The 14,512-nt window shown below is 46.6% G+C and overlaps 1 protein-coding gene across 3 annotated transcripts in view; it reads right to left on the reverse strand.

Annotated features, from left to right (window-relative positions):
* Nucleotides 1–14,512, reverse strand: part of roq (RING finger and CCCH-type zinc finger domain-containing protein roquin) — a 162,743-nt gene that overhangs the window by 89,185 nt on the left and 59,046 nt on the right. For 2 of the 3 annotated variants that reach the window (XM_075678443.1, XM_075678444.1), the window contains exon 9: nt 12,816–12,851. The exons of the other annotated variant lie outside the window; for it this stretch is intronic. In XM_075678443.1, the coding sequence (XP_075534558.1) occupies nt 12,816–12,851 (36 nt within the window). The remainder of the gene's footprint in view (nt 1–12,815; nt 12,852–14,512) is intronic. 3 annotated transcript variants of the gene reach the window in all.

Below are 14,512 nucleotides of genomic sequence, written 5' to 3' on the forward strand. Positions count from 1 at the left end.
TTCACTATTTTGGTTCAAAGGGATTGTGGAAATTCAGCACAGATGAAAAAATAGCTCTGAATAGACCACCCCCGTGTAAGGGCCCCACCTCAAGGTCACAAAAAAAAAATAAAGTGCAGCCCTTAGAAGCGTATAAATCATGCTCTAGAGGTGATAGGGATCAACAAAAGCAGCTCACACGCATAATGGGTTCTGTGCATACTTCTCATACTTAGCTAAAGTTTTTGCCAACAATGTTTCCAGACGATAACGTTCCCCTACCAAAGGCATGCAAAACAGGGCTAAAAGAAATGGCTGTGAGAATGTGCCGAACGTGGCAGAATCACCAGTGTACAGTAAGCATCAAAACTTTATGGACGACAACTATTAGAAAACATTAAATTTCCAAGCAATTTGCGTCTGTAGCCAGTAAAATTATAAATTGTTATATATTACGAGGTGTGTTCAAAAAGAAACCAAACTTTTGCTATAATATCTTTATTGCTTATTGTACAACATTTTAAGCATAGTCCCCCTCAAAGTAATCCCTTCCACTGGCAATACACTGTTCCCATCGTTTCTTTCATTTTAGGAAAGCCTCCTGGAAAGCATTTTGTGGGATGGCGGGCAGTTCTTTTGTTGCATTGTCCTGAATCTCCTGTATGGTTTTGAAACGACATCCTGTCAACGTGATTTTAAGTTTAGGAAAAGGTAAAAAGTCTGTTGGCACTAAGTCAGGAGAATACGCATGATGGGGCACAACAGGATTGTGACATTTTGCTACAAAGCTGCGCACAAAGAGCGATGTGTGAGCCGGTGCATTGTCATGACGTAGCATCCAGGTCTGGTTTTCCCACAATTTAGGCCACTTAGTACGCACAGAATCGCTCAAATGCACTAGACTTCCCTGGTAGCCTTCCTTGCTTACCATCTGACCGCAATTTCCTGATGGACAAAACCTTTGCAGTCTAAAAACACAACCAACTTTGAGCTGACCTTGAGTCTTGACCGACTCATGCGTGCTTTTTTGGATGAGGAGGCCCCTTGCCCACCGACTGCAACAACTGCACCTTCGTTTCAATATGATAGCCATAACCACACGTCTTATCGCTTCTTATGATGTTCTTTAAGAAGTTTTCACTGTCACTGGCAGGGACAAGCAGCTCCTGGCTGATTTCAACAACCACGTCAGTCAACAAATGCGGCACGAATTTTGCACTGACACGACAAATCACAAGTTTGTCATCCAAAATTTGATGGCCCGATCCTACACTGATGCCCTCTTCATCAGCAACTTCTAGACCCGTTAAACGATGATTTCCACAAATCACAGCACAAATTCTCTCGACTTTATTATTATCTGTTGAAGTGGAAGGTAGTCTGCTAAGAAGGATCGTCACCGACTGACATTCTGCCGTGTTTAAAACGCTTAAACTGCCCATAGCACCGCGTGCGACTCATGCGGTCCTCTCCGTATGATTTGCTAAGGAAATGAAATCTCTCTGTAAATGTTTTGACAAGGTTGTAGCAAAATTTCACAAACGCGTTGTTCTTCAAGCTCACTTATTGCCACGTTGGCACTAATCCGACGAACGGATTGTGCATGTGCTAACTTCAGCCGCTGTAGCTCGCCAACTAACGATCAGAGCGAAATGCAGCAAATGGTAGTTCGTTGTCTGAACCTGCCGCTACGTGCGCTCAGTAGCCGTAGCCTGCTGCTTCTGCAGGTTAGCGTCCCATTTCAAAAGTTCGGTTTCTTTTTGAACACCCCTCGTATGCATTACTAAAGGCACGAAATCCAAATGCCAGTCATCGTGCTCAGGCTGCTGAAATGTTCAGCTTTTTCTCGCACCCTGTGGCCATGAAGTTTGGGCGTCAACTGTACCGTCAGCACAAATTCAAACACGAACAAGAAGTAACTTATCAAAGTATGCATTACATGAACCGTATTTACTCGAATCTAGGCCGACCCCCTAAAGTCTGAAGCCAAATATATATATATATATTGTTACGGTTAATGTTAAACCGGCTTTATTCAAGGGACGAGATGGATGGTAAAGTCAAGATGGCGTCCTGAGGCTGCACCAGCTCACTTCTTCCTCTTCTTCTCGCCCGGCTCATGCCGTAGCAATCCCCGGTTGCCAGACGAAGCCCGCTGGGCAAGTCCAAATCACTCGGAAAGCGTAGGGTGAAACCGCTTAAGACGGGCAACATGTACTAACTGGGTCCGGCTAGACCGACGACCAGTCGACGTCAAGCGTGCCACTACGTACGTCAAGTCACTCAAGCGATCTACGATGACGAATGGGCCCGTGTACTGAGGTAAAAACTTTTCGCATAAGCCACGTTTACGTTGAGGAGTCCACAACCACACAAAGTCTCCTTTGGCGTACGAGACAGACTGGTGTCGGCTGTCATAGCGCTCTTTCGATCGGTCTTGCGATGCCACAGTACGAAGACGAGCGATACGCCGGGCTTCTTCGGCAAGACAAAGCGTCTTGGCAACAGAGTACTCGCTGTGAAAGTCAAACGGTAGTATAGTGTCAATGCAGCTTAGCGGTGAACGTGCGTAAAGGAGATAAAAAGGACTGTAATCGGTCGTCTCATGCTTTGCAGTATTATACGCATAGGTGATGAAGGGGAGTACGTCATCCCAGTCCTTGTGATCGGAAGATACGTACATGGCCAGCATGTTAGTTAGAGTTCTGTTCGTACGTTCTACAAGCCCATTTGTCTGAGGGTGATAAGGCGTTGAATGACGGAATTGCGAACTGCAGAGACGAAGCAGTTCTTCTACGGCGTCCGCAACGAACTGACGACCGCGATCGCTAATGATCACACGGGGGGGACCATGTCGAAGAATAATGAATCGAAGCAAAAACGTTGCAACGGACGCAGCTGTTGAAGATGGCACGGCCGCCGTTTCCGCGTAACGGGTCAGATGGTCGACACATACGATCACCCATCGGTTGTCGTTAGATGATCGGGGAAATGGGCCCAGAAGATCGATACCCACTTGTTCAAATGGCAGGCGAGGCGGCGGCAGAGGTTGGAGAAGACCTGGCGGAGCGGTCGTAGGGCGCTTGTAGCGTTGACATTGTTCGCAACTGGCGACGTAGTGCTTGACCGTGTCCCGCATTCTGGGCCAGTAAAAACGCTCCTGTGTCCGGTTCAAAGTTCTTATGAATCCTAGATGGCCAGAGGTCACATCGTTGTGCATGGCTCTCAGTATGTCCGTTCGCAGACTCTGCGGCACCACCAGAAGGAAGCGTGCGCCTTTAACCGAATAATTGGTCTTGTAAAGCAGGCCGTCACGGACACAAAATCGACCGGTGGCTCCAGGACGCGATGCGGCCACAAATAGAGGTTCCAAACCAATATCATTTTCCTGCTCTGCTTTGAAAGTCATCGAGTCTGGGAATGTAGAAGAAATGGGAGCAAAACAGTCATCAAAATTGTCTTCGTCACACTCCGTCGTTGTCAGAGGAAGGCGGGAGAGACAGTCCGCATCTGCGTGGCGACGCCCGGACTTGTAGGAAATAACGAAGTCGTACTCCTGCAGTCGAAGAGCCCAACGTGCCAGTCGTCCACTCGGGTCACGGAGATTCACCAACCAGCACAACGCGTGGTGGTCAGTAATGATAGTGAACGGGCGTCCGTAGATATAAGGTCGAAATTTGTGGACAGCGAAAACAGCTGCCAAGCATTCTTGCTCGGTCACAGTGTAATTGCGTTCCGCCTTAGTCAAAGAGCGACTAGCATAAGCCACAACGTGTTCAGCTCCTTGATGACGTTGCACAAGTACGGCGCCGATGCCGATGCCACTGGCATCAGCGTGCACTTCCGTAGGTGCGCATGCATCGAAGTGACGCAATATGGGCCCTGATGTTAGTAGAAATTTTAGCTGACGGAACGCGTCGTCGCAAGCCGATGTCCAGTTGAAAGGGACGGCTTTTTGGAGAAGACATGTTAGGGGGTACACCACGTCGGCGAATCTTGGGACGAAGCGCCGAAAATACGAGCACAGGCCCAAGAAACTCCTCAACTCCCGCACTGACTTCGGTGCTTCGAAGGAGCTGACTGCCTCAATCTTCCGTGGATCTGGCCTCACACCGTTTTTGTCGACCAGATGCCCAAGTACTAACGTCTCGGTTTCTCCAAAACGACATTTCTTGGAATTTAGGATCAAGCCGGCTTGTTTGACACAATCCAGAACAAGATTGAGACGGCTGTTATGTTCACTCAATGTGCTGCCAAAAATAACCACATCATCGAGGTAGCACAAACAAATTTCCCATTTAAGTCCTCGGAGGATAGTATCCATGAATCGTTCGAATGTTGCTGGCGCGTTACAAAGGCCGAACGGCATAACGTTAAATTCATAAATACCGTCTGGTGTCACGAAGGCCGTTTTCTCCTTATCGTCTGGGTGCATGGGTATCTGCCAATACCCCGATCGCAAATCCAGTGATGAAAAGTAGGCAGCGGAATGTAGACAGTCGATGACATCATCAATTCTAGGAAGCGGATACACATCCTTTTTGGTGACCGCATTCAGTTTCCTGTAATCAACGCAAAACCGCCACGATCCATCCTTCTTCTTTACTAAGATTACTGGTGCTGCCCACGGACTAGAAGACTCTTGGACAACACTTTTACGCAGCATGTCTTTCACCTGTTCAGCAATAACTGTCCTCTCTGCTGAAGAAACGCGGTAAGGCTTTTGCCGAATGGGGTTCGCAGATCCGGTGTCAATTCTGTGGCGAGCACGAGAACGCGGGAGTGAAGCCTGCTTGTCGCCTTGTGTGAAATCGAACACAGAAAGATGTGCCCACAAAACTTGTGCGAGAGCGCGGCGCTCATGTGAGGGCAGTGCCTTGTTGATCATTCGTAGGATCTGCTCTTCAGAAATGCTTCTTTGGGGATCGCTAGTATGAGACTGCTCCTCCTCGCTTAGAACTGTAATGGAGCTGTAAGTAATCTCGTCAAATTCAGCAAGCTTCATATCACGCGGGAGAACGGCAGGGACGCAAGAACAATTGAAAGCCCATAAATTGGAGGCGCCATTCACTACTCTCACGACAGAGCGTGGTACAAGTACATCTTTCTTTGCGCAGCTCGACGTAAGTGGCTGGACTTGCGCGTCAAACGATGAAAGGTCGGCAGCAGCGAAATTGACAGGGATACGTGACAGCGACCAAGGCGGTAGCAGCAAATCGTTCGAAACAACACAATAGTTTTTCACTGGTAAGGATGTGTCGGCAAGGGTGGCGAGAAGCGCGCTATTCAAAGTAATTTCGCCTGTGCCACAGTTAACGGATGCACCACAATCCTGAAGAAAGTCAATCCCGAGAATCACATCATGAGTGCATCGCGGTAGTACGAGAAATTCTGTTTTAAGATCTTCTCCTCCGAATAAAACACTTGCAACACAAATACCAAGGGGAACTAGGCACTCTCCGCTGACACCACGAAACGTCACACCATCATTCCACGGGAACATAACTTTCCTACCCAGCCTCTCTTTGAAAGTCACACTCATGACGGAAACGGTAGCACCAGTATCCACTAATGCTGTTGCAGGTATACTATCAATTAACACACGCACTTTGTTCTTCACCATCATAATAGGCAGAGGAGTATTTCGCAGATACACAGACTGTCCGGCGACCTTACCTCCATCGGCCGCGCCGGCTAGTTTCCCGACGGCGGTGGAGACGTAGCACGTCGCCGTGGTGACGGTGAACGGCGTTGGCGACTGGTTGGGGGCGTCAGGCTGCGGTCAGAAGCTGGCGAGCCACTCCTTCTACTATACTGACGGAAGGTATTCCGAGGTGGCGCGCCTGTGGTGTTTGCAGGGTCTATCGGCCAACGGTCGTCATAACTATCACGTCCAAAATTAGGCCAAGTTGGTGGTGGGCCATATGTTGTTGTCTGTCGGCGCCGGCGACAAAAACGAGCAATGTGTCCTGAGGCGCCACAGCTGTAACATACAGGAGATGCGCGACCGACGTTGTATGCCTCGGAGTCAACCCTGGGACGCTGCGAATAATAAACGCGATCTTCCGAATTCCGATTCGTGGTGGTAGCTCGACGAGTTCGTTGATCGTGCGTCATGTCGTCGGGAAAGGTACGTCGGTGCTGTCGCAGCTGATCACCTCGACAGTCTGCAACGCCTGGCATGACAGACAATGCTGACACAGCAGAGGCATGTTCTTGAGGTTGGTTGGAAGCGCAACCAAGCTGTTCGACATCCGCCCCTTTGGTGTGTCGTTCAAGTTCTTCGCGGACAATTTGCCTTATAGTTGCCGCAAGGTCAAATTGAAAGCTGTAGTTGTCGTTTTCGTCAACGCTTGCCACCGTTGTGACATTTGCTAGCCTGCCAAACTTTGGCGTGATACGGCGCAGCTTCAAGGCCTCAAATGTGCGGCAATGCTTGATGAGGTCGGCGACCGAGGCAAGACTCTCCTTTCCGATTAAATAATTGTAAACATCCTCGGCTATGCCTTTGAGAAGGTGTCCAACCTTGTCCTCTTCGGACATTCGAGGATTGACAGTCTTGCAAAGCTTCAGGATCGCCTCTATGTACGTAGTACAGGTCTCACCTGGGACTTGAGCGCGCTGAAGCAATGTCTGCTCCGCCCGCTTCCGTTTCGTGGTGGAATCGCCAAAGCACTCTGTGAGGTGAGTAACGAAGCTGTCCCACGTTGTGAACGTATCTTCATGGTTCTCGAACCACACTAGCGCCGTGTCTGTGAGGAACAGAACCACATTGTCGAGCTGAGTCGTGGAGTTCCAGCCGTTGTACTTGCTCACACGCTTGTAGTGGGTGAGCCATTCCTCCACGTCTTCGCCGAATTTTCCAGAGAAAGGGCGGGGCTCCATCTGATGCATCCAGGCGCCGGTTGTTCGCACTGGAGCTGCCAGAGAAGGCTGTTCGTCGCTGCTGTGGGACATCGGGATCTCAAGCGGTGTTGGAGGCAGTCGAGCGAGGCGTCGGCTCCGGCGTGGCACTTGCTGCAGCAGCTCCGTCGTCTTGGTCGAAGTACCCAGCACCTCCACCACAAAACTGTTACGGTTAATGTTAAACCGGCTTTATTCAAGGGACGAGATGGATGGTAAAGTCAAGATGGCGTCCTGAGGCTGCACCAGCTCACTTCTTCCTCTTCTTCTCGCCCGGCTCATGCCGTAGCAATATATATTACCTCGAATGTAGGCCGAACAAAAAAGCGAGGACAGTGTTCACAAAATGCAAACACATTTATTGAATCTGAAAATTCAGAGATCATTCAACGTCGTCGACGCTGCTAGACTCGTCGTTGTGTTCCTTGTCACGTCACGTTTTTCTCGTCGACGCCAAAGTCCCGCTGGGCTTGAAGGTTCGGTGATGCCTCTGCGGCTACCACAACTTTTCGCTTGAAAGCGGCACTGTAGTGGCATCTCCTGCTTGGTGCCATCGCGATAACACCACACCGCACACCGATACAGCCAACACGACACAGGTCAAAATGGCGACCTCGCTTGTACACGGTTGGCTACTGGCACGGCTAGTAGCAGCTGCGATACTGACTTTTCTAGATGGCGCTAGCTATGCACTATATTTAGCAGTTTCAATGAAAAACTGGCGCGTTTTTTAAAATCCTCGAATCTAAGCCGACCCTAGAGTTTGGCACATGATTATTTGAAAAAAACTATCGGCCTACATTCGAATAAATACGGTATTCAAAATGCCAAGCAGCATCTTCTGACTTGTCGCACCATCTGCCATCTTGTTGATGTAGTGGCAAAATAAAACTGCTCGCTCAACAGCACAGGCACACGCATAGCTGCTGCCTTCACTCTTGTTCTGCGGTAATCCTCGAATCTAAGCCGACCCTAGAGTTTGGAATATAATTATTTGAAAAATCTACCGGCCTAGATTCAAATAAGTACGGTAATTAGATGCAAGTGCAATACACAATCACTCAGCAGCTGGGTCCTGAGATTGTAGTCTGAAAGGTGCATTTTGGGGTTATGCCACTGCTACAAATACAGGTGAACCCAGAAACACAATGATGCAGAGTTTTCTACTTGTTCACAATGCAGAACTTGGAAAGATCAAGCTGGCAGCTGTCTAAAGGGATGCCAAAGCGCCTTCTCTCTGTCTTTTTCTTTACTAGCTCCCATCAATACCACAATCAATGTGTTTCTTGTTGCACAAGAACAATACAGTGCATAGTGGGGAAGCACAGCTACAGCCACACAAGAATACGAGTTGAGAAGGCAGGCCATAACTTGAGAGAACAATTTTTTAATTGCATGCAGCTCTTTTTGAAACAGGATACTTCAATATATTTTGTGGACAAATTGTCAGAACCTCTGTCCCCTTTTTCAGTATAGAAAGAAACATACAAAAGTACACTGACAGAGAGATGATAACAGTGAAACATGAAGCCCACAACTGGTGAATAATTGCAGCCACTGCATATAATGTAATCCTGTGCACCTTAAAATTACAAGGAAAGCTTGGTTGAAAAACTTGAACTTAGATGAGAAGTCCATTTTTTCAAACTCAAGGTTGACCAGAGAGCGGGTGAGAACAAGTTATCTTTAGCATGAGTTTTTTAGAGTTCACGCTTTCTCTGCAACATGCCTTCAGAAGCACGAACAGGCTTTCCAAAAACATTTTTGTCCAAATATCCACAACACCACTTCACACACTTTCATCAACGACACACAAAGAACACATTCAAAAGGAACAAGAGGAGATGTTTCCTGATGAACACTTCCATATGAAACAATGTTTCGCCAGCCAGCCGAAACAGCTACTCTTTTAAGCTTCACACACCTTCATAGCACAGTGCATATTGGTACATGAAAGAAGCCAGACAAAACAGCAGAATAAGACTGGGTCATTGACACACTAAAAAAATTTCTGACCCCGAGTGACACGTACTGTTAAAACAAGCACCCACTGTGTGGCACCAGCACTACAATTCAAACTTGAGTGCAAGGAAGATGTGCCAATGAGTGGGCATTGCATTGGTGCACACTGTAGTGTGAGGCAAACACCTGCCAGATTCCAACAGCATTTTTCAAAGTAGACTACAATGAATGCCAATCAATATGCATGGCCCAAATCACCCGAGCTTGAAGGGATGCAGCAGTGAAGGGACTCGGATTATTTCAAACCACGTGGCTTCCTTTACTGCTCTTGGAACATGGAAAAAGTGCTCCACAGTGTCCACACTACGCCACAGTGAAGAAGGTTTGCGCCTTGTATACATAGTCCTAGCTGCAGTGTCAAGAGTTGTAAGGCTGACTAGGAAACTGCGCGACCAAACTGGCATCCCACTAACAGTGATGCAGATTGCCTGCAGTGCAGGCACAAGTGGCAAAGATGTTGTGGCACATGCTGCTCCTCTTTTCAGATGCAGCTCTTCCACTCATACCTGCACTATTCCATCCACCACTGACCCCAACACATGCCCGGTGCAGATCTGCCAACATCAGAATATGAAAAACACTGCAGCCAAAGCCAAAAAATATTAAAATTTGGTGAAATGTACTAAACACTGGTTTATTACTCAACATTTTAACTGTTTATTAAACATTTCCTGACTCTGTTTTGTAGGGATGCTGTGATCACGCACTCTGCTCTAAAGTAACAGTGAGAATGATCTGCGCCACAAACAGAATTGTTAATGAAGTATTCACTTGATAGCAGCCAAAATTTCAGTTATTATCAATTTATTCTGTAAGTTTGTACCACTACTGGGAGGTACAAAAAATCAAGCTATGAAAAATCAGAGCAACTGCATCTGTATTCTTTAGAAGTCAGTTTTTCTTTGAACTAGACAAGTGAAAAATCGTGTCGACATGACAATTGTAAACAAAATCTAAGGGTTGGGTATTTTATGATAAAGTCATTAAAGGGACCCTGAAACGCTTTTGACGATTTTCTACAAACGTATTGAGTCGTTAGAGTAGGTCCTTCTGATCGTTAATTGGCACATTTAAGTGCTCCGCGTAAAGCGTGTAATTTATTATAAGGTTTTAAATATGCACATCGCTGCCGATCGCAGTACACTGCTCGGCGGAATTTTAAGCCGCCCCTACCCATATGACCGAAATCACCCATACGACGTCAGTGGGGCGAGCTATCCGATTGGCTGACAAGGGCGCGTGATCGATAATTTTTCCAATTTTATGGCAAACAAATGATCTTTGTAATAATTGGAATGTTAGTTAATTTGTTTTTATGAAAAGAAAGTAACATAAAGAGAATGCACAAGAATAATTTTTCAGTACACTTAAGCACTTCCAGCACACAGCGTGTGTCGTCTGCTTGTGTTACAACATACTCCATTTTGAAGAGAGCTCCGTGGTCAGAGTCGGTCTCAGTCTTTTCGCGAGCACTACGATTCGACTTTGTTGCCTTGTGGACTGCAAACGTAGCAACTGGCAATATGTCAAGCTGCGACATCGTGTCCCTCTGAAAGGCAGCGTACGAGCGAACTGGCTGCTGCGCATCGGACTGCCGCTATCCGATCGGCGCCAGGATTTGCGCGTTTGTGGCCGTCACTTTACACCGGAAGATTACTAACGCAATAGCGTTTCCAGAGTCCGGTATTAGGGAAAACGCAAGCGCAAGGGGACAGTTGACTTTGCCGTAACGGGATGAGCCATGAGATGAGCAGAAGGGCAAATGCGAATGGTCTGCACGGTGCAGCCACCTGGTGGCACAGAGCGCAACCATACACAGTAGCAGCAACGAAGTGTATTCTTCTTTGCTGCTGGTGTGTATTTTTCGCAGGAGTGTAATCATGAACACGTTGTTTTTATAAATGTTTAAAATGTTTTACACTTGGTTAGAGCAATATTAGCGCTTTGTTTGGCTGGTTAAGCTCTGCACCAACAAGTGTATGGACCGTGCAGACCGATCAAGCCGCTCACGTACGTCTACGCTAAAGTTCCTTCATCAGCTTGAGTTTATGCCTACAGTCATTTGCCGAAATGACCAGCTTGCCTGTGGTTACCGGAACACAAGACACGTTCGGCGCTACGACAGAATCCTCGCAACGCACGCTGCTTCGATAGCTCTCGCTTGGGGTCGACGGCCAAGCGGCTAGCGGAGCGGTCTCGCGCGGGCGGGGGCGGGCTCCAAAACAACCGGAAGTGGACGATGTGACGTCGCATTGTGACGCTGAACCAGTGAAGGCGGAGCTTAGCCCCGCTCGCTCGGCGAACGAGTTGAGGAGGAAAAGCATGGCTAGGGAGGAGGGTAACTTGTAATCGCTTGTAGCTCCATTAATACGTAACGCTTCACTTAACTTGTGGTGCGAATGTTCTAATTAAGCTGTACCCTACGCGTCTACAAAATTTGTCCGAACCGTTTCAGGGGCCCTTTAAGAGTTGGCAGTTATGCAAGTGGGTCATAAATGATTTCTTTTTTTCAAGCTGTGAAGTAGAGAAGCTTTTGTAGCTTGTTTTCAAAACTGCAATGGATAAATTTTACATTTCCTCTTTTATAAATTTTCCTCCTCTGAACAGTTGGCTCATTTTGCTTGTTGGTGTATTTTATACTGTGCCCCTTTCGTTTGTGTATTGTAGCATGTATTATATTTTACTATTTTATAATATGTATTACGTTTTGAATGATGACACTTAGCTACCTTCTTTTGCTGGGAGGTGGCAGCAGAGTTTCAAATCGCAGCTTTTTTCCCGCCTTCCGTGCCACAGTTATGCATTAATGTGTGTGTGTCAGAGCAATGTACTAACATGATTGTGGTGAAAATAAACTCAAGTAGCCTTGGACCTTCTAGGTATACACAGGAACCGATCTTGGCCTAGCCCAAGCTTTCTCAAGTGTGCATAGTAATGAGCCAACCTCTGCATCATGGAAACAGTGAAATCAGTGTCTCACTGCATTGTTTAATCCAGGTGTATCACAGATGACCACAGAATAGCAGACATGCATGCCTTGCTACAGGTACGTGCATTCTCCCTCTATTGTACAACACAACTCACCTAAAGGATTTGGGAACATTTTTGTTCGTGCCAACCTACCTGTATCACACCACCTGGATCATGACAGTGTAACAACGTGTTGCATGTCTAGCTCATTCTTGGGTATTAGCCTAAAGAAAGCACCAAGTAACAACGTACAACACAGACAGGTTTTGGTGCCTACTAGCACGACAAATTCTTTAATATAACCAACCTAGCCTGTGGGTAAGCCAAAGTGGTAAAAGTTAGATTCTCAGGTAAGTGTTGAGCAGCAGGAAAGAATGTACACGTCTGCAATTTCAGTACGGCAAACACGTGCCCCTCCGCAGTCTCAAAACCACATGCACCACTGGGAAATCACACAACAAGGTACCTCAGGTGACACACCTAAGAGATATCTGTCTGAGACACTACTTTCTACTCTGCACATCGGTGCCTAAATAGATGTGCTGCTCATGACATAAGGAAGAGGCTACAAAGCAGTCGTCAAAATTTACGACACAAACATCCTTGCAGATGGTGCGGCGAATAACACCGACCCAATCGTTTTCACAGAAAAAAAACAACATTCTTACAATTCATGTAGCAAAAGTCACTGTCCAGAAAGACATAAGTTACGTTATCCAAGAAAAAATGCTTCAAACGCCGAGTTCTAGTATCTCTTTCCCTGTACTGTCACGCCAATTATGTTCCAATCATTAAGAAGAGTATCATGAAGTGTTAATCAGTTAAGCAGGAAGTACAATTTACTACTAACACTCCATCAGCATACATTACAAAGAGTAGGTTCTTGGCAGATGTGGTACTGTAACAACATGGGTTCACAATACTTGCACCCAACAACTTACTTTCTGAATCTGTCGTCAGAACGGGGAGGCAGTTTTCTGTTAACAGCAAGAAAACATCATGAGTGCTATCACCTTGTAGCCTACAATTTTGCTGTGCTAAATGGTAAATGAGTCCACAATAAAGACCTACAACTAGCAGCCATGACAATTCAAGTTTTTCATCAGCTGCAGCAACTGCAGATACTGTATTTTCGTTGTTCTATGTTTATAAAACTGAATGGAGCACTGAGATCAAGAAATACATAATTTTTAGACAACCACCTATCGGACCTGCCCCATTTTAAAATGCTACTATGTTGCAGATAGAGCTAGAATACCCCACAGGTGTAGTACTAACTCAAAGGATCCGCACAACACTTTTTACACAACTGCAAACTTTTCATGAGTGTCAAATAATGCCCTCACACACCTTCTCTCTGCCAGAGAAGTTTCATATTAGCTGAGATCAACAAACTCTTTTCCCTCGCCAGGCTATTGACAATCAGTCTTCAGCAGAATTATCAAGAGTCAAAGGTTGCCCTCCATCACATCTGAAACTTTCTTCACCCTTGTTTATCATTCACCCAATGTAAGCAGCCACTCATCACAGGTGAGGGCAATGCTCCCCCCAGTGGCAGAATACAACTTTTCTCTCATCACATTGCCCGGATTGGTCATGGCTCAATGGTGAGGGTAGTGTGCAGTGCTCACAACCCTCATCGAGTTCTCCACGTGCATTGCTTTAAGCATTAGCTTTCTCTCTGCCACCCTTCTCACAGTGTTTTCTGTCAATCACACGGCAATACCAACTGTTTGTAGAGCCTGAAGAAAGTTGGCTAATAACCTAGCTTGCATCGCCTTAAGGAGGGTGGAGATTTTAGCACCAGCCACTTAAGTAAACCCACTCAGTGCTTTTAAAGTTACAAAAATATGATCTAGGTGGGTTTAGCTATAGCACAAAAAAAGGGGCGGGGGGAGGGGGGGGCACACAGGCATTACAGTTACGTCTGTTGCCTCTCCAGTTCAAAACAAGGTTGCCCAATAATCTCCGCTCATCAGGAGAGAGCAAATGAAGATGCTGAATACCCTCTGCCCAACATGCCACGACATGCACGCCCTCTTTGCAAAAATCTATCCCGATTTCCTGACCAACACAGGGCTAAAATAGCCCATCTGCAGGCATCCAAACCAGTAACAATGCTTCCTGCTCATGACCATGTACTCCTATCACCCCTCAAGCCTCACTGTAGGGCAGGCCTGCTTCGGAAAATTGGTAGGCTGCATTAGAGGCATCTCTTTGGGTAGCTGGTTTTCCCTATCATTTTCTTCAATTGAATTAAAGGGACACTAAAGGAGAATATTAAGTCAAGCTAAAGTGATAGATTAGTGCTCGAGAATGTCTAAGGCGTGAGTATTATCGCAAACATAGCCTCAATAATCGAGAAATTGAGGTAAACGCAGGACATGATTAGAGACTCCCCCAGGACATTCAAGTACTTGCCCGATGATGAAAGCACTCCTCAGTTAAATTCCGTCACTAGTACTCAACCACTCGTTACAAAAAACATCCCTGCATTGTCTTATAAAATGAAATAAAATGCTACTTGTCCAGTTCTATTTCATTTTTAGAAAGAAAGAACTCATTAAAATTAGCCTTGACAACGACGCGGGCAGTCGAAAGGTTTCGTTTTTGCTCAACTCTGCACCGCCCACGCTGT

The sequence above is a fragment of the Dermacentor variabilis genome, unplaced genomic scaffold, assembly GCF_050947875.1.
Source record: "Dermacentor variabilis isolate Ectoservices unplaced genomic scaffold, ASM5094787v1 scaffold_20, whole genome shotgun sequence".
Lineage (NCBI taxonomy): Eukaryota > Metazoa > Arthropoda > Arachnida > Ixodida > Ixodidae > Dermacentor > Dermacentor variabilis.